Here is a 21,237-nt window from a genome sequence, read left to right as displayed (position 1 = left end):
AACCATCTTATCAGGTTGTGGAGCAAAAAAACACAATTGATTCCAGAAAATGCACTGAACATCATTGTCTCATCACAATCACACTCCCCTTTGAATAACTTATCAATTAATTATGATAGGAATTTAGATGCACCAATAAATGTTTCACTTTTGACATCATTTGATTATCAGTTTTAAAATAATCCAAACTAACCCTGACCAAAGTCAACTTTTGATCCTTTGCTGGACCTTTACCAAAGACTAAAGTAAATTGATTTCCATCTCTCTTGCTTTACTCTTTGCCTTTAGTCTGCCATTTGTGACTTTTTAATCACTAGATTAACGTTTGTTTATTATTTTGCTTTAAATATTGTTGATAATTTAAAGCCAAATAAGGATTAAAGTTGCAATATTTTTTGATGCTCATTACACTAAAGTTACCTTTTGCATTATTTTAACCTTTAAAAAGCAACTTTTCTTTTTTATTTGCCCTTCTCGGGACCCTTTGCGCTAAATCCGTTTGTAAAACCTGACCTCAGGTTATATCGTCTTGGCCACTGATTTACCTGGTTACCTGGTTTTCAACCAACCTGACCAGTTTACCTTGAAATTTTTGTGTGCTTTTTTCACTTTAGTTTACCAATGTATTTACCTTTACCATTTACCGCTCCTAACTGACCATTTTCACCATCTTCAGTCAACTGACCATGGTCGAGTGACTTTGTCTCGAGCAAAAAAATAAATTACCCACAAATCTACTTTTTTCATCAACCAATTAACTTGTTCGTTGAGCAAATCATTTTCCAACCAAATAACCATGCAATCGTGAATTCATTTCAAGATTACAGTTACAAAACCTTGAGAAAATTTTATTCAACAAAATGACAAATCTCAACAGGTAAAGTTTACTTCAAAATTATTAACAATTTTCCCTGTAAACTGAAAGATCACTCGGTAATCTTAATTTCATTTCAGAGTTTCTTTTCTGAACATCAATTAGACCCAATTTCAATATTGTATTTCGTTTCCATTTTTAGAGATTCGTCATTCATGAAAACTTGAACTTATTGATCTATTTTCAAACGTTAAAGGTTCAAATTTGACGATTAACTAATTGACAGAGAAATCTCAATTTAGCAATTTCTATCAAAATTCTCGGTTCGAGGTGAGTTATCGATTTGTAATTGCACTCAAAACCTCTATAAATACAATTTCGTGATTCATGGTTAGAATGAATCTTCCAAATACTTTTGCTCTGAGCATCAAGACAATGCTCTTCCTTATCCTTGCATAAAACTTTGAATCAAACCTTTAATATTTCAATTCCTCAAGTTTAACCACTTTCACCTAAAAGTTTATCAAAAATAGTTATCATTTACCCTCACAACATAATCTCACCTTTACCAATCCAACATTAAATTCCAGGTGAAAGTTAAATGAAAGCATAAACACAGATGAAATTTGATGAATAAAATAATTACCCAATTATTTTGCAATTTGCCCTTAGTCATCAATCTGACCAGTTTTAACCCAGACAAGTGCAATTGTATTGCTCCCAGTTATGCAAGTAAACTCAGGTAAAGGCACATCTTGAATCATGTTTTCATTTTGATTTGCCAAAAGCCTTTGAACACTGTTACATTTGTCAATGAGCTTTACTCTCACAACAGTTAGCCATTAAATGTCCATTAAATGTACATTAAATGAAGATTAAATGTAATTAATTAGTAAAAAAGGCTGACCACACTTTAACGGTTGACCTGGTCAAGAGTTAACCTTCTTTTGTACCAGGGTGTGTCAACATTGAGATTACAAGTGAAGATATATTTAAATAACTGTGATGAAGATGAATGCAGATTAATGCCTTATTACCATCTTAACCCTGATGACCTGATTGACCATCTAAATGAAAAACCCACTGACCAACAACTCATCAACAAGCCCAGTAAACAAGAATCAACTACAATTTCAACCTTTTTTTCCTCTTCCCTCTAATAGAATAACATTTTGCACTTTACTCTTGCAACCTTTAATATGCTTTGTCCCAATGATAATGAGATATTATCATGATCATTTCATCCATTTACATGCAGCATTAACTGATTCACCTGAAATATCTTCAATTAACATACAATTGTCTCTTGAAATGTTGACCATTATGACTTGATTTTGCGTTTACATCAAACCGGAAAACCCTTTCAAAATAACATCCAAACAAGATGAAAACAAAAGTTGTAAACATTTCCTTTCATTATCTTGATCCAATCATTTTCCGATAATTTACTTTCTTTAATCAAGTTTATCCATTTTTCAGCTTCTTGTAGCGCCATATTTTCACCTTTTTGTTATCACTTTTTATTGCTTGTTTTCATTGTAATTTCAAGTGATTTACTCTTTTTTTGTGTCTGCCAAATTGTTCAGCTTTTCATGAGTGCTAAATGAACTTTGAACAGCCTTTTGTTTCAACTTCCTAAATCTGCTTTTCACTTTAAGGGGTTAACCATTATCAATATTATCTCCAATTGTGGTAAGTTAACCCTTAATGTGTTACAGATGATTGGTGCTACTGATTGATCTGTTTTTTTTATGTCAACTTTTCATTCAATTTTATCTTTTCTCTTTCACTCTTTCCGATTGTAAACTTGTAAATGATGAATTAAGATGCTGATAAATGGCTTTGATAATCAACACAAAGAGACATCATTGATTGTTACCTGAAATGTTGATGTACAAGTTTGTACAATGAAAAGATGCAAACAAATGGCCATTACTAATTATTCTTGATTAACATTACAAATTTAAATACACTTTCAATTGGTTTCCATTAAACATGAGCAACTTGGATAAATTAACAAATTTATTGCTGATTAAACCCAAATTATGTCTAATTAATGTGGAAAACATTACTCAGATTAAATGTTAAATGACGCTCAATTTAGATTTGTTGAAATCTGTTACAATGTTGTTCATTTACCTTTATCATTCAATCTAGTTAACTTGTCTAATAAACTTGTAATCACCTGAAATCATCTTAATTTACTGTTTAATCTAAATCAAAATCGCCAGATGATTACTAATAACTCAGAAGCGGATAATATGAAAAACTGAAACCCAAATAAGATCAATCTTGAGTTTTTTTTCTTTCGCATTTTAAAATGCTTTATATTTTTATATCAAAAGTGATTAAGTTAAAGGTCGAGAGAAAAAAAATTCAAAAAACTTGACCCTCTTAACATGGGCTGATCTGATTTTTGATAGCAAAAAAGAGTAGAAACAAAATGATTCTGATTACATGATTAAACTGGTTTGTCATGTAAAAAGGAGAAGAAGAAAAAGTTGAATTTGTACCAAACATGGTTGCACTCTTGAAAATGCATTTTATTTAAATTCAATTTTTACTCCTTTAACTGTTCATCTTCACTTTAACCATCGATTGGAAGCTAAAAATCGCCGCTTTCAAGTTGCACTTTCACCCGTAAGGCAATCAGTAAATTGTGGTTACTTAATTGCTCACCGAACGATGTTATGGACTCAATTTGTGATCTGATTTCAACGCGTTCACCAATTTAACATGATCAAGTTTACTGAATGAAAAATCATCTCAACGTTGTTTTGTTTACTTAATATACACCTGAAATGCCTACAAACTCAATGAATATCAAATTTTGAAATTAAATCTTCTTTGATTGTTACAATTTTTCAAATGATTGATTCAATTGAATTAACTTGAAATCTTGAGTGAATTTGTTGAAACCTTTTCTTTTCTCAAATGAATATTTTTCATTAATTTGAATTTGTTCAACTCATTTTCATGACAATTATTTCAGTTACAACTTTACCATTTTGCACATTAAATAGTGATTTGATTAAACTAATCTATTAATAATAATAATAATTTTTCCATGTTAACCCAATGATGATGCCGATGATTATTGGGTGGGTCTAGTTGCTGAAGGCATCAATCAAGAGTTAAGAGTCGCTCCTCACATTGTAAGTGTCTTGATCGTCTTTGTAATTCATCCATGGAATCACAATTTGCGATTATTTCATGAAACTGGCCACACCTAATCTCAATGATGCCAACGATAATAAACATGTTTCTCCTTTTGCTGTTAAAAAGGAAAAAAGAAGAATCCATCATGAGTTTGGAACAAAAAAGATTGAAGAATCAACTGCAATACAAATCGATTAGAAACTGATAGTGATAAAGTATTGAGTTTTATTAATAAAACACAATTAGATTGAACCATCAATTTGATTTTCCAACTTTTCTCTCATTTGACTTTCATTGGATTCACCATTCCTGGTTGTTATTGTTGTGCTAATTTTAATCACTATTGATGATGATAATGATTATCATAATTGTACAACAAAATAAGGTTTTACCAAAAGTTTACTTATGCTTTTCTTTTCACGCAAACACTTCTTCATTTCTCTGAGTTAACACTTGAACAAAACTGATTGTGCTGAAATGATGAATCTACAATGATGATTGACACGCATATCACTAATAAGATAAATGATAAAATGTAATTGTAGCCAATCATTGGTTAATCTCATTTGTTTGTTTCAACAACAATTTATCATGAAATTATGACCATTTGATGGACAACAAATTCAATTTTGCCTCACTCTTCAAGTCAACCTTTTCATTATCATTTTAATTGAGATCTGTTGATTGCGTGCGATTAAAAAGTGAAAATGATTCACTGTTCTAATTGTAAAATTAGATTTTCTAATGAATGCTAACAATATGGTAAATAAGAGGAATTATGATCGAAATCACTATCAAATGATTAACATGATAAAACACAGTCTCGACCCACACTTGATTTGATTTATTCAAAGACAAAATTAAACTAAATTATCTACAATTTACTGTTACTCTACTTTACTCGACTGTTTTTACACTCAAACATGATCAACCCTTTCATTCATCTTTTTGCTCATCAGTTGTGAATTTTTCCCTTTGAACAAATTCCAATTCATTTCCTGATTTAACTTTTTTGTTGCTTTACAAATTTAATAACTAAATTATCATGTTAACCATTTCACCCATTGAAAGGTTGCTTACACCTAATGCAGAGCCATTTGTCCATCAACTAATTGAAGCTCAAAAATTTACAATTTACACCAAATTAAATTGTTTATTGCAATTGTTTGTAAAAACAACGTTTCCTCTAATTTTGTTGCCTTATTGTTTGCCAGAGTTTTTGCTGTAACCAGTTAACCAGGCTCAATCAATTAGATGGTTACAACAAAAAAAGAAACATAACAACAACAATAACTGCAAACAATCAAATAAACCAACAATTAAATTGACCTTCCCTTTGCCTTTTTTTATATATTGATTTAAATTAAACATCTAAACAATTTACAGTTACAATCACAATTATTTCCTGTCTCATGATTTTCCTTTGTTTAGCAGCTAATTGTATTTACAACAAAGAGTAAAGTAACATGAGAATCAATGAAAAATTAAAGTTAAACTTGTGTCCACTGGAAAACAAATTAATGATGAAAATTATGCAAAATTAAAAAGTGATTAAAAAATTGATTGTTGATTCACAATTCAATTGTAAAGCCTTCATCTTGTGGCTACAAGTTTTTGATTCTCATCTTTTCTACTTTTATCTTTGGGTAACAATCAGTGTATCAATTGCAACAATCAATTTGCTCATTGTTTTCAAACTTCAATCATTTCAACTAACTCATCTTCCCTGTATTGCTCGGCCATTATTACTCATCATTAGGTTGCCACTTGAACTGCAATTTAGGATTGGCTTTTATTTTTGGTCAATCTTTTAAATCTTTACTTTATCATTTCCATCATCATATTAGTTTATAATTGTTATTGTTATCATTTAAAGTTAAATTCAAGTGTTAATTGAAGGTTAACCATTAACTTATTACATCTTCATAACCTGATTGAATCCTAATCACTATTAGCTTTAAATATGCACAAGAATGCTAATTGTCTTCTAGGAGTGTTAAACTCATTGAGGTTCACTCTAATTGTTATCCTAATCCAATCTATTATCATTTTAATCCTGAATACCTTGAATAATTTCAATATTCTAATTTTCTGCAAATTCATTTCTTTGAGTGCAACAATTATCAGAATAATTGAGCCAAGTTATACTTGCCAACATTGAATAACAATATTGAACAATTTGACCGAATTTTCCATTTCACTCCAAAATTTACCTTCGACTTTAAGCGCTTTTTTCGTACAAATCTGTCCAACAAGATTATTCTATTCAAGGTTTAATTGTTTCTTAATTGGAAACAATTTTCAACGAAAATGAATAAATTGTAAACAACAATCGACTATCATTAACAAGCTTTCAATTGAGGTTCAATCAAAAAACCATCTTTCATGGTAGTCATGTTCAAGTTGCAATATGAATACAATTTTGATTCATTGATGATCAGTGAATAAAGATAATGATTAACTGAAGACTCTTGACTATTGATTCACTGAATAACTGGATATTGAGTCTTAATCATGATATGATGTAGTGAATAGTTGCATCCATTTATTGGTAATCAAAGTAACCATTCCTTACTCAATTCCAACACCACCTTAGAAATCACCTGATTCAGGTTATTTAATCATTCAATCAGCCATCATCATAATGGTGAGATCAGTAAACATTATCATCCTCTAATAGTTAAACAGTGAGTGGTAAACTAAATTAAACAAGCCTTATTTAAAGACGACAATTACCAGATAAATTAAGAAATTTAATCGACAATTTCCACTTTTCGTAAACTCACGTTTCACCAAATTTCTTGCAAAATCTTTCCAAAAAAATCTCTTCCGTTCACCAGATTTGATGAAAGTCATGATCCCATGTAGGCTCAATGTCAACATTGGTTGTCCTCGTATTTAACCATTTTAATCATTTATCTCAATCTTGGCAAATCATAGTAATAACGATTTGTTAAAACACTTTTTTTTCCTCCAACATCAATGTCAATTCAGTTTAGGTGAAAACTTGAGCAGCTAAAAATGAATGAACAAAAAATGATGAAAATTTGAGGTTACCTTGAGTTTTGTTGATCTAATCATGAATTAGTCTTTTCACTCAACCTTAAAAATGATCATTTTTGTTTTTTTGCCACTTCTCATTACCTTTTATTAACTTGTCTTGTCCCTACCAAATAAGATCAAGTAGGAGTTTTAAATCAATAACCTAACTATCGATGAAATTGAATAACAAAAACTTGAATTTTCAAGTGTCAATATCTCGACCTTATTAAGTTCAATTTTTACCAGTAAAACTGAACAACTTTACACACTTTAGTCTTGCCACTTTACCAATTTGATGATCAACAGTTGGACTTACCTTTCCACTTGACCATTACAATTGCATTTATAATTTGAAAGGAAAAAAGGTGTCTCTACTTATTATTGCCATTTTACCTTATTATCCTCATGATTTATCATCAATATTGAACTTTTTTTATTATCTTTTAATGCTAATCATTGGGATTAACAGATGAATTATTAGCTGAATCAGATTGTTCATGAAAAATGTTCAATAGAATCCAGAAAATCGCTTAATAGTCTTTCGTGATTATTGTTTAGTCTTTTGCTTAATTAGTAAATTGGTTAATTGTTTGATGAAAAACTGTAACTCGTGTCTATGCCTTTGAGCGCAATCCTTATTAATAAATGTAATTAATGATTAACATTCTGATTATGGAAGAAAAACAATTTAATATTGGCAGAAATTAAAAGTTAATCAAAAAATTAAAAGCTGCCTTTTGCTCTTGTTATTGACTTAATTGATAACCATTGTTTTAGTTAATCATTTGTTGTAATCAGCTCAACATTAATTAAACTGCAAAATAGACTATCAAGTTAACAATGTGTTAAAAGAAGCAATTAAATTAAATTGTATTTAAAAAATGGAAAACTCTAATGGCTTGTAGTTTGGTTGACAAACATTTGACCAAAATAAGTGACCACATAGAAGATGAAGTGTGACAATTTGTTTAAATTAAAAAAGCTGTTGATTTCAATGGAAACCTTCAAGCCTACTGTTTACAATTGCAATTAATCATAATTACACGTTTTGATTGTTGGTTTTGTTAATGAAACGGAAACGGGAAGTTTTTCGAGTAAATTCAAGCGATTCAATTCAATTGTTATTTTGAAATTTATCAGAGGAAAGAAGAAGAAAATGAAAGGAAAAAATACAAAACAGTTGCGATTCTCATCAAGTAATTTCAAGTTAATAATTAACTTGCAATCAAAGTGATCATCATTTGATTTAAACTGCTTTTTGTTTTAAAATGATGACAAGAGGCGACTTCATTAATTTCATCTCAACATGAAAACAACAAAAATATTGTTTAACTGATTATGTTGTTTAGTTTTTTGATGTTTACCTTTTTTTTGCTGTTTCAATCTCATCATTAATTTTTGTTGTTCATTCTGACCTGATGCTAAATCATGGGAATCCAGATTCAAATGAGATAAAACTGTCTTGTTGTTGTGCCAAGATAATTGTTATTGATTAAAACTCATTAATATTAATTTAAAGTTGAGTTAATTAAACTCATAACAATATTGACTTGCCTTGAGAATCATGTCATTGAATGATCATCGATCAGGTCGTTGATCTCATTGGACATTTGTGTCAAAATATTGTACTTTGATCTGGATCTTTGACCAGTCTTTGGTAATTTTGTTTGCCCAAAACCACTTGTGTTTATCAAGCGTCAAAAGTATGCCATTGAGAGACAATTCATTTCATATTTTTGTTTATTAGTTGTTCAAGTTGAATATTGCGCCTTTGACTAATCATTATTTGTCTATTGACTATTAATGGCAAGAAAAGTGATTTCACATTAAATGAAGCATCTGTTAATTACTATCAGCCAATCAATTTGTAAATAAGTGTTTCATTTAAACTTTGTTACCAAGCACATAAGTGATTATCTGGTTGAATATCGTGAGCCTCATCAGACTTGTTTAAATATTATCTAACTCTTGATTTTAATTGATTTTCAGAGACACAATCATTCGATTAGAAACAAACCATTTAAATATAACGAATGACAACATAATAAACTGGCCTGCCAATGGAGATGCTATTCGGGCATGTCGAATGAAAGGTCAATCGGAATCGCTTTGCCGTAATTATGTCAAAGTGCTGTTGGGCAAAAACACAACCGAAGTCAATTCAACCCTTGCCGAGGGTGATTCAGTCAACATTTTTGTCTGTGGAACCAACGCTTTCAAACCAGTTTGTTCATGGAGAAAATCTGATTCTCTGAACACGATTGAAAGTGAAGAAGATGCAAGTGGCAAATGTCCGTACAATCCTTCATGGAATACAACTTCGCTCTTTACAAGTCGAGGTAAGTTGACCATCAATGCATTGACAGTGCATTTACACTCACTCACAAAATGCTCTCGGTTAATGATGTTAAACTTGATTAATTGCAGCCCCTCTTAAATCGCTATCATTAACTTGATCAAATTAAAGTGTAGGAAGCAACAGATTAAATATTAATCCATATTAATTCAAATCACCATTAATCAATCTTTTTGAGATTCACATTTAAAAACCCTCTTCAATGGACAAATTTCAACCATTTATTGCAACAATTTATTTATTTGTACTTATAAGTTATAACTAACATTTATAATACTTTTGCAATTGCAAGTTGGTCATTACAAATGGTCTGCACAGCGGTGACCACAAATGTTTTGTCAATCTCGAGTTTAAAACTTTACTTTTTACAATCATTGTCTTGATCTTTGTCACTAACTTATTTTACAAAATGAATGGACGTTCAATTTATCTTGAGTATCAAAAGTTTCTAGATATGGTTGAGGGTTGATAAGGTGGCGGTGGTGCTGAAGGCGGATTGGGTACGTAAACTCCCGAAACTGGTTTATCAAATCCACCCCTGTAAGAGTGTAAGAGAAGGGAAAAGAGAGACAAGATTAAGTGAGGAGTAATGGAAAGATAAGCTCAACCAATTTACCTAGTTCGACCAGTCCTGCGACTAGGTTGATTGGATCTACTGGGACTACATAATTTACAGCAATAACAAATGATGACTGAAAGCAAGAAACCAGCGATTGCAGCTCCAATTATTATGTAAATGTAGTAATCGTTCCAAAGTTTAATCCAAAAGTCACCTGATAAAGAAAATAGGAATTTCAAATGAAAAAGCATTCATATTGACAGATAGAAATGAATAATCTCATGAAGCTCGTGAAGCTGGGAAATGTCGAGTCTATTTCTGTCAAAACCTTGAAACTTGATTTTGTGCAAGTTTTTTTTTTGTCAAATCGAACTAAACTCAACTCGAGTTTCAAGAGATCGACAAAAATATACTCAACATTTTTTCATGGCTCTAGTGAGGGTCTTTACTTACCTTTATCTGAAGATGGAGATAAAGCTTTTTTGTAACAATAGCCGTCAATGTTGAGGATATGATCAGCATTACAGGTGCAAACCAATTTCTCTCGGTGACAGTGAGAATTGATTATTTTTGAGCAATCACTATTATCTTGACAATTTTTGTACTGTGGACAAGTATCTTGGCCCAATTCACGTCCATTCAGACAAGCACATTTACCTTCATCGCAGAGACTGTATTTGGTTGAAAGGAAACATTGTCTTGCCTCTTTACATGAAGAATGCAGTTTTTTGCGATAAACACACTCGTTGTAGTAACAAAGGCCACCCTTCTCTTGGTCACAATCTTCGTCATTATAGCATGTACCTTCCAACAGACAACTGCCTTCTGAATTTTTGTAATAACCGGGTCCACAGGTACATTTGTTTGTTTCATCATCACAGTAGCTGTTTGCATCGTAGGCCTGACATTGTTTAGTGGCATAACATTGACCCAACAGGGGAACTCCTTGAATACAAGTTGAATTGTCACTGCAATAACCGTGTTCACAGTCTAAATCAGTGTAACAATACTCTTTGGGAATGCAAATCATTTTAACAGGCGATACTTTGTAACCAGGCGAACAAACGCAAACTGATCTGGTCGGTGAACACTGAGCATTTGGATCACATTCATCTGAAGATGTGCAAGCTTCATTGAGATCTTTAACCGTTTGACATCGCCCATTGCCACAGTATTCATTGATATTATTACAATCTAGTTTAGTATTGCAAAGTCTAATTGATGGTGTTATACAAGTTTTTCCAGATCGACAGGTGCAACGGTTTTTGAATGAACAGTAGGTAGATGGGTCGATAGCTTCACATTGCTGACTTCGATAACAATGTTCATTGATTCGAGCTGAGAAGAATAAGAAAATTTGTAAAATTTAATATCTTGTATCAGTTTCATCAAATCGACAGCAATTTGAAAATAATTACCTTTTTTTAGACAACGATAGCTTCCAAGACCCAAGTTGACAGCAATGTATGAAGGTGGACATTGACATTTACCCAAGTTCGAGCAATCCTCATTAGTCGTCAAATTTGATGGATTAGTACAGAAGCATTTAGCATCTTCAATGTTTATCTCACAATCGGCATCGACGGCACAGTTTTCACCAAGTTTCGGAGCTTTAAAGTTGACAAAATAGAAAAATGTTAAAACGTTATTTCATTCTTATCATTTCCATCTGAAATTCATGATACTTTTGGTTATTTTTAAGAGTCACTCTATTAGTCACAAACTAAGTTACAATGTAATTAAATGAAGATAATTATAGTTGCTATTGCATGTTCAACAAGAAATTGATAAGAAAATTAAAGTCGATGCTTTTAATTAGAAAATCAAATGCATTGATTAAAAGCTATAAAATTCAGTAAAACCTAGTCAGAATTATCTTCCAATTCCAATCATGAAGAGCTCACCTTTTTTGCATAAATCGCCAATCAAAATGGGTGCATCAGCATCACAAACACACAGATCATTTTTACAATAGTTACTCGAGCAATGGTCATTGGTTGAACAAGGTGAACCTCGAACTCCATTTTCTGAAAAAAAAACAAAAAAAGGTTAATCAAATTCCATTTCAGGTTTACTCTTATAATTGTAGTTTTTATTATTATATTGTGCTAATTGTAGTGGGTCAATGTAACTAGCGAATTAAGTTTATTTGGGTTACATTTTATCTGACATTTTGTGACAGTTTTCACTGAGTAATACATTTATTTACGATTTACTTTTGATTTGATTGATAACGAAGCAAATGAAACTCAGACATCTTGAGGATCAAGTATGACTTACATTGAGACTGAGTAATTGAAAATAGACAACAATCAGGATTTGATTGACAAACAGCTAAGAAATGCTAGTTGAATCCATTATCAGGTTTTCCTCATCAAAACACTCATACTTGTTGTTTTAAAGACCAATGTAATCAACAATCATTCTTGAACTTACTTTACCTATTGTCTAATCCTTTTTCATAGGCTACTGAAGTCACCATAAAATGAGTCACTTTATGATTCAATAATAACAACTAAACTAATTATGCACCAAAAGCCAATCAATGAAATGTTGTATAAATAATATAACAAGTCAATAATAGTCAATTAGTGATAAAACTATCATTAGCGTCATAATTAATGAGATAATTGAAATGTTAACCCAATGATTAAAATGGAAAAAACAAGTGATTTTCTCTGAAAATGAACAAAAATGTCTTTTTTGGGTTCAATCGACTCACCAATTATATCAATGTTAAACGTATGTTGCCATGAATCAATTTTACCATTATCATTGTTAATGAACTTGAAATTGCATGACCAGATACCATGATGAGAGTAGCCAGTATTGGCAATCAGTAAATGAGAAGAGTAAATCTGATAATCTGGATTATTCTTCAGACTAACAGGTAAATCATCTTGAATCCTTATTCTTGGATCAAACCCTTTCTTGATTTGCTCCAAAAGTGACTCAGGATAACTCCATTCAAACTTGAATTCGCAGTTTGGTCCATACTCGATGCACATTTGTTTATAGTTGATCTTGACAAAACAGGATCGAGTAAACTCTTGACTAGTGTAAACCTGCAACCCATCCTCGTACTCATTGGCATCAGTTCCTATCGAGGCAATCGCTTGTGCAGGTAATCTTTCGTAAAATTCATCATTGAAACTGTGGAATGAAAGAAAAGGGGAAATCAATTGAGATCAAGAAATGTTTCATTTTGCTACTTACCTTAAACCGTTGGAACTTAATGGTAAAATTGATAAAATTGAAACAACTATTAATACTTGCAACAATGTTGAATGTTGTTTAAGTAGACTTTGACATATTGCAATCTGGGTTCGTTGATTATTGGATTCATGAGATTTCTTGGTTAATTTATCAATTGCGAGTCGAGCACCTAAGGATGACTTTTGCCCGTTAAAAGCCATCAAATTGTTTTACCTTATAAATGGGTTTATTTAGTTGGACAAAACGACAAACAGTAAACAGTTATAAACAGCTTCTATGAAAACTAAATGGCAAATGATGAAATATAAGTTTGATTGGTAAAAGTGGAAGATTATCACTCATCAACTGATTAAAAGATAAGATTAGAAGAGCTTCATTGAGTTACTTTTCGTTTCCATGTTAACGTTGGTTTACCATGGTTTCAGATGGTTACAATGATAACGTCTTGATGTGATTCCTATTCATTGATTGTTAACCTTTTTTCAAAACAATAATTTCAATAAATTCAATGAATTAAAGCACAATTACTCTTCGATCATCTCGACATAATAACAAAATTTGTTTTCAATCAATGTGTCGAGACAGGATAAAATATCATCGCAATGAGTTGGATAGTTTCATTGTTCACCATGTTAGCCATTTGTGAAATTGATTGCAAATTTGCTTTTACAATTGAATTTTCACTTTTCTCATAATCACCATTTTCTTGACAATTTTGTTTCAATCAAATGTGATATTCAAAGGCAACATCTTTTTGATAGTGAAATTACACTGAATTGCTCAATCTGAATTACTCAACTTTTGCTGTTGAGTTGAAACCATCTGCTTGATCAATTCAATGGAACCCGTTTGAAAAGGTTCAAATGTCTTTCAATGGTTAAGTTCATTTCAAATGTTATACTTTGAATAATTTGCTAAATTATAATTATACCTGAATAATTGCCCTTGACTTTTAAACAAAGAGTTGATCTTCTCAATGAAAGGCTTGGCAATAAGTTAGTCTTTAGTTATTTTCACTATCGATCTTGAAAAAAGGTAAACTGTTCAAAAGTGAAAACTGAAAAGGTTCATTCAAGTTGATTCATCATCATCATCATCATACAGAAACAACAATTTTGAGGTTTTCATTTAAACGGAAACAAAACGTTTGCCATTCAATTTAAAGAAATGAAAACATCTTGAAAAGATTTTTGCAAAATTGTTTTTATTCCTTTTGTCACTTGAAATGTTCATTTGTTTAACAATTTCAATAGTTTATAACAATTTATCCAAATCATGATTCACTTGTTTAATCATTTCAAATGTTGCTTTTGTTTTCACTCTACTCATCAGTCCTGATCATTTGGTGCAATTAAAAGCTTTTCATTGATTTGAGTGACGCTCATTCAATCATAAACCTTAGACGTTTGTTGAACACCAATAACGATAATCGCGGCGTAATAATTTTAAACACTTTCATAATTAAATGCACAACCCAAACCAGGTTAACCAAATTGGTTTTCACTCATTTATCAACTCGTCACCTAACGACTACCTAAAAATGGCCAATCAACATATTAAATTCACTAACAATTACTGATTACGTGATTTACAGTTAATGATCAATGTAACTCGACTCATTATCAACACCTTAATATTGATTCCCAAAACCTGTTAATGTTCAACAATAAATCTTAAAAAAGCTCAATTGATTAAGCTTTAGCTGAAAATTCAACTTAATCAACTTTTCCATTTTTTATAATTAATTGTAACTCAACGTGCAATTGTCCAACAAATTTAGATGAACCAAATTCATCAACTCTTCCCTTTGAAACCTTTTCATTGTAAACATATTTAATTAGGTTAAAGCAACTATTCAAATTGTCTAGCCTCGCAATTGATACTATTTTTAATCTACCTTTAAAATTGTCTTCTTCATTGAAAACGCGTCCTAAATGTCACAGTAGCCTTTCCAACTGCCCTAAATACTGACTCAATAATCAGTTGATTGTTTACCCAGTTGTTGATCAATTTAATCAACAATATTCAAAGTTTACAATTAGATTCTTGTTTAAACATCATGAAATAGTCGATCAACTTTGAATGTTTCGTAAAACACTTTATCAGTGATTTTGTCACATTAATTGTCATTAACAGACTTGCAGAAATAAGACATCATTAAAGCATCAAAAACCATTAAGATTCAGTCTTGGATTAGTTAATTGACAATTTTAAATGGTAAACCTTATCATTTAAATGACCATTAATAGTGTTGCCACTGATTAAACTGGCCGATTGACATTAAACTGCTCATTAAACCATTATGATCAGATCGTAAATTTTAGCAAACTTTATTTACCATTTTGAAAATTCTTAATCGAGTTGATCTCAAGATCTCATCAGAAAACAATTTAACCCAAATTATTAACCTTGGAATGAAACTGAATATTAATAGTGATAATAGATTTGAATACAATGATTATGATTAATGACGGTATCATTAGTTTGACCAGTTGTTCCTTTGATTGGAGATATTGGTCAAAAGTTAATGAATAGTGTTTTGAAAAGCAAAATTCTGTATCATTGGTAACAATTACAATTGTCAGGATTATTTCCATTATTATCCAACTCTTATTACTCAGCTCCAAACAGGATTTTACAGCAACAATAACTGACAATCAACAATCAATATCAATTTGATAGTAACAATACTCAAATTGAATAGTTGGTTAAATCAATGGAGAGTAAAGTTTTCACAATTAAAGTCAATCCTTCATCCGAGTTTAAACATTCACATTTTCACCATCAATCTGTTTTCCATTGAAAGATTTCAATTTTTACTCTTCAACCCAACACTTTGTACAGTTACTTTCAACTCATCATTCCCATCTCCATGATGACTATAATAATTATCAATCTTTTCAATTTGTTGTTGAAGAAAGAAAAAAAAAGTCAAATTGAATGAGAAAAAAATAAATGACTGAGAAAATGAATTATCTCAGGGTAACCCCATTAAAACAGATTATCTGGTTCAGTATATCTTCACTGATTCAAAACCCTGTTTACCCTGTAATTGTCCCTGATTACTGGGTAAGGTCATTCCTACGGCTCGATGGATTGGTTGATGATAGTTTTCATGATAATGAACATTTCTTTTTGTTCATTTAGACGAAAAAATGACCAGAAAAGTTGCCATTTTTTTCTCTTTTTTTCTTGCGTTTCCTCCTTGAACTGGTTTACATCAAAAGAAAATTTGATAACTTCAATGAAAAACATTGTAATTTGTTCAATCATTTTACATGATTAAATTAATTGAGAGAAATGGAAAAGTTTCAATGAAAAATATCTCTTTAATAACATTATCTAACCTGTCAATTAGTTGAGTTGAAATTCAACTTTGAAAGAGTCGAGAAAATGAACTTCTTGCAAAAGTAAATTTTGTTTAACTTCATTGATTAATAAATGATTTAATTGTTAATCAATATTCAAATCAACTGCAGAACAAGGTTAAAAGATAATCAAATGTCAACTGAACACACACACTTTTACTGTTAACTTGAGCAAATTCAATGAAACCCAAGAAAAGCTTTTGATACTTTGTTAAAAGCGCAACAAGTTGATACAAAGCAACCAACTTTTCACTTTATTTTGGTGTAAATAAGCGCCCAAAAAGCGCCTCAAGACAAGAAGCCAGAAATGAGTTGATGTCAATTAATTGTGTTGATTGGTAATTGGACACAAAAAAAGCAGGCAAATTACATTCACCGATACAAACGTTAAAAATGCAAAGTTTGCACAACATTAAAAACCCATCAAGAATCAAATTAATATTTAATATAATTTTGTTACTTGATTAGTATCCATCATGATAATCAATTGACATGAAATTACTGTTCAACTACTCATTTCAATATTTACTTTTCTTTTCCTTTCTTGTTCACTGTAATTGATATTTATAGTTAAAGTGATTATAAATGATAACAAGGCTGATATTTTAAACTCATTTCTGCCTTTAATCCTCCATTAAAAGTGTTAATCATTAACCTCATCTCCTCAATCATGTACAGAGACAAATGTGCACCTTGAAAGCAACAAATGTTCAACTTTTTTCTCAAACCATTTCTTGCCTCAAGGCTTCAACCCAGACTTTAGAGTCTGGAAAAAATCACTTGAAACTCTGGTTACATGTAGGATGATCAAGATGAAGATGGTAAACTGTGAAAGATGAAAAGAAGGGAAAGTGAAAAATCTTGAAGCAATTTCATGTTCTCATGAAGATGAAAACGCTCAGAGTGTTAGAAAAATGTTTCATTTTTTTACAACAAAATATTGAAGTTGATTATTTTGCTATATTTAAGTTAATTGATTTACAGTGTTTACTGAGCAAATTGTTGCTTTTCAATTGTTGATGAACAGGAAGAGGTGAAGAATGAAAAAGATTTGGTAAAAAGTTTCATTCTTTCAATACTATTTTAATCGAAGCTCAATTAATTCGTTATAATTGATGTTCATTTCGTTGTTGCTTTTGATCTGTAAATTGTCCATATATTGGTCAAACTTTTTCTCTCATTTTTTTGCTTCTCTCTTGAGCACAACATGTAATGATTGAAGAAAAATAGGTGAAAAAGAAAATTCAGGTTATCCCATAAAATTGATTTGAACAATTTGATTGTTTGTGCGTCTTGTTAATGTTGTTGACCACAAAATGACCAAACAATTTTTCGCCATCTTTCCTGTTCCTTTAACAATTGATTTATTCACATGCATCCATTCATCATCATCATCATCATCTTTTGTCACTTTGTTTATCAAACTTTCCTTCAATGTTTATTTCAAGATGAGAAGGAAAAAAAATTCACATAATGATGATGATAATTTGCTCAGTTCTGGTTAGACTCATCGAATTGAAAAACATCAAATTCGTGTTATGCTCTGGTGAACTGTTGATACAAATCAGAAGTAATGTTTAGTCTTGTTACGCTTTAAGCCTCAACCTTGTTTCACCATTTTTCATACCAAAGGTGAAAAATGGTAACAATGAACAGGTAAATAAATGTTGATTGTAAACAATGATAAAGTTTCTTAACCGTTAATGAATCTTTTCATAAAACAACCATTTTCTGTATCAATTTTGGGACATTTTGCCAAACAGTTTAACCCGGAAATTTAAATGTTTTACCCAAAAGTTATTCAAATTGTCATAATCGTCATTCAATGTGATTCTGTAGGTTGATTAAGCTGTTTTCAAATGGCAAATATTTCCCTTTAGAATTGTGATTTATCCGAAAAAATGTTCAAAGCTGAGTTTTGTTGTCAATAAACTGATTTATTGATATTGGCCATTTGATTTGGGTTGATTTTTGAAAGAAATGCGTTTCTCCCAGTTATATTACTCTCTCCACCTTAACAGGGTTAATATTGTTGTGGTTGATATCAACACACCCGATGGGCTAAAGGTGATTGATGATTATTGTTTAATTTGTATTCAGAAAGCTACTTGAAATTAATCAAGAGAAAAGAAAATTTTGAAAAGAAACTTAATCTGTTGATTTATTTGAAAATTGTTAATCCAGTTGATGTTGTATACAATTGTTTTGTTTCAACTCATTAACAGTAAAATTGGTAAAATTAGAATATTTATTCTGATTTTGATTCATAGCCGAGTGTGTCTTTGCATTGAACGAGTTAATTTAAATTTCATTGTTTTCCATCTTTTCATTCAGGAATTTACTTCTATTTTGGACCAATGGACTCTCAGGGTCATGATAATGCAGTTTTACGATCTAAACCTTCCAAATCATCGACTAAATGGGCACGAACCATTGCCGCTGATACTCGATTCATTAACCATGATGCTTCATTTATAACATCATTTGAAAAGGATGACTTTGTTTACTTCATTTTCAGGGAATCAGCCATTGAATACATGAACTGCGGTAAAACGGTTTACTCTCGAATCGGTCGCCTCTGCATTGGTGACAAGGGAGAGAGACGCTCATCGGGACGCTATTTAACCACATTTGTCAAAACTCGATTAAACTGTTCGCTTCCAGGCCAGTTTCCATTTTACTTTGACGAAATCCAGTCAGCCTTTTACACCAATGGAACCATTTACGGAGTCTTTTCAACACCAGAGTAAGTTATAAACCTTTCTAACCATTTAACTCGTCTCAAGCAAAAGCTTGAAAATTGATTTTTAAATGATTACAATTTACTGATTGGGTCACTATTAATTGCATTTAAAGACAAGGTTAGTTTAACGTCAAACGGTCAATTATTATTGATTGAGTATCAATTGTTTTCTGACAAGTCAGATGAGATATTAAATTGTGTTTTTATTGTTCAATTTATATGTTTTTTGCTGCTCAAATCCAAGCTTGTTAATTGCTAGAAACATTGAATGGCCAGTTTTAATTTCAAACGTTAATTTACAGTGAAATGTCTTAATAATTAATCAACTCATTAGTTATAAGCTGAACAATAACTAAACGAGAAAAGGTAAACTTGTAATGTTGAAGGCAAAGTTTAGGTAAAAAGTCAAATCTCAATTGGCCTCACCTTGAAAGCATAAAAAAACAGTCAATATTAGTCAAGTCCTTTTTTTCAGACAATTTTTCAACATTTATTTCAAGGCTTACCTTTTCATTTTCCGGCTTAAATGAATAATGACCTGGAACACCTTGTATTCAGATTGAGATAAATTACAGGTTCAACAAAATTTAGTTATCTCAAGATTATCAATTGAACAGTTTTTCATGAGGCCTTTGGGCCGACGAAACGACTCATCATCTTCATCATTCTCCTCATCTTTATCATCACCAAGATGAACTATTATTATTATCATTAATAAAAGGCAAACCGTAACAGCAACCTGTTACCCTCTGAAAAGAGAGGTTAATATTAACAATAAAATGAAACACAAAAAGCATTAAATTAAGCTCTAACGTTTGCGCTCAACATCATAATCTTCAATTTATCCTCACAATACAATTGCTGACCATTTCAAACCATTGATACACTATTAATAAAATTACAATTGACGGAAGATGCCGTCTACAGGCAAGTTATGCACATTCATTTTTCACCAATTTGTTCAATTTCAGTATTCAAAGATTCAATAGCTTTTCATAAAGGGTTATGTTATAGATTTTTCTTCATCTTCGTCTTTGTAACTCCAAGTATAATGAAAGGTATTTGCAATGAGGAAACCATAAACCAGGAAAGAAGTGTTTCAGTTGAGTTTGATTCAATTCATAGGGTTAAATATTAGGGGTTAATATGATCACAATGATTTAACTCGTTTGCAGGTTGAAGTTGGAAAAGGAAAACTTTGGGTTAGTTTTGTTATTCTGGACTTTGAGTCGTTTCTGGTAAACTCAATGTAAAATGTTCAAGAGAAATGATTTGATTTGGTTAATTGAGAGTTATTTTCTAGACTTTCTCTAATGATTTAATAGCTTCAAAATTGCCACAAGACTTTCTTTATTTGGGATCAATTAGAGCCCGAAGTTAAAAGGTGTTGTCAATCGAAATTTCCTCGCCTTGATCTTAGCTTATATCCAACGATTAACGACTGACTCGATCCAAGCCTCAATAGTCAAACAGTTCATTGATGCTTACAAGTCTTGCATACAGTGGAGTACCTAAAATTGTCAGTACCTAATATTGTCACTTTGATGGTCTCCCCATCTCGTATCAATGAAATAACCTTCGGATTTAATTAAAAAATAAAATAATAATCGAATTAAATTTTAATTTTTGATTTTCTTGGTTAAATTTGACCAAAAACGACGCTCTGAGTGAGAAAATACTGAAAAAGTAGCGTTAATCAAGAATTTTTTATTAAAATTTTATTGTGAATCAATTTTTTCATATTCTGCGCCTTAAACATTAGACTGACAATTTTAGGTACTCGACTGTATTACTAATACTTTGATGTTTAAATTTGATTGGAAATCGCGAATTGAATCTGGATATGCTGCGCTCTATTGATTGATTTTAAGACTAGACGTGTCTATTCAATACTCTATTGTTTGAAAATGTCATGGCTTTTTGTTGCATGTAATTGAGTAAATTCTGGAAGATAATACCATTGTAACTTTTGTTCATCAT

The 21,237-nt window shown here is 31.0% G+C and overlaps 2 protein-coding genes and 1 long non-coding RNA gene across 3 annotated transcripts in view; 2 read left to right on the top strand and 1 right to left on the bottom strand.

The window, feature by feature from the left end:
• The window catches only part of LOC107361609 (semaphorin 5c-like), a 40,718-nt gene that overhangs the window by 9,172 nt on the left and 10,309 nt on the right, over positions 1–21,237 (top strand). Inside the window, exons 2-3 of the mRNA XM_015928450.2 lie at positions 9,005–9,354; positions 18,849–19,260. Coding sequence (XP_015783936.2) covers positions 9,005–9,354; positions 18,849–19,260 — 762 coding nt within the window. The remainder of the gene's footprint in view (positions 1–9,004; positions 9,355–18,848; positions 19,261–21,237) is intronic.
• On the top strand, positions 2,073–3,005 carry LOC149093981 (uncharacterized). Its single transcript, XR_016198824.1, has 2 exons — positions 2,073–2,506; positions 2,641–3,005. It is a non-coding gene; the product is annotated as an uncharacterized LOC149093981 (long non-coding RNA).
• LOC107361617 (uncharacterized) lies at positions 9,592–13,433 on the bottom strand. Its single transcript, XM_015928462.3, has 7 exons — positions 13,147–13,433; positions 12,653–13,083; positions 11,835–11,957; positions 11,349–11,540; positions 10,384–11,268; positions 9,988–10,144; positions 9,592–9,909 (listed from the first exon to the last, which is right to left on the bottom strand). The coding sequence occupies exons 1-7, from the start codon at positions 13,344–13,346 to the stop codon at positions 9,810–9,812; spliced, it is 2,088 nt and encodes a 695-aa protein (XP_015783948.2). The 5' UTR covers positions 13,347–13,433; the 3' UTR covers positions 9,592–9,809.

This window comes from Tetranychus urticae, chromosome 2 (assembly GCF_039701765.1).
Source record: "Tetranychus urticae isolate SD_2017Ah chromosome 2, NJAU_TeUrti_SD_1.0, whole genome shotgun sequence".
Lineage (NCBI taxonomy): Eukaryota > Metazoa > Arthropoda > Arachnida > Trombidiformes > Tetranychidae > Tetranychus > Tetranychus urticae.
Note: the sequence above shows the minus strand (reverse complement) of the source record. Positions and strands in the feature narration are given on the sequence as shown.

Bases quoted from the DNA above. Each gene is read 5' to 3' on its own strand.
- LOC107361617 (XM_015928462.3), bottom strand. From the start codon at position 13,346: ATGGCTTTTAACGGGCAAAAGTCATCCTTAGGTGCTCGACTCGCAATT. The intron at 13,084-13,146 runs GTAAGTAGCAAA...TTCATTCCACAG, and splicing joins TTAAGTTCCAACGGTTTAAG to TTTCAATGATGAATTTTACG. The intron at 9,910-9,987 runs GTAAATTGGTTG...ACACTCTTACAG, and splicing joins CGCAGGACTGGTCGAACTAG to GGGTGGATTTGATAAACCAG.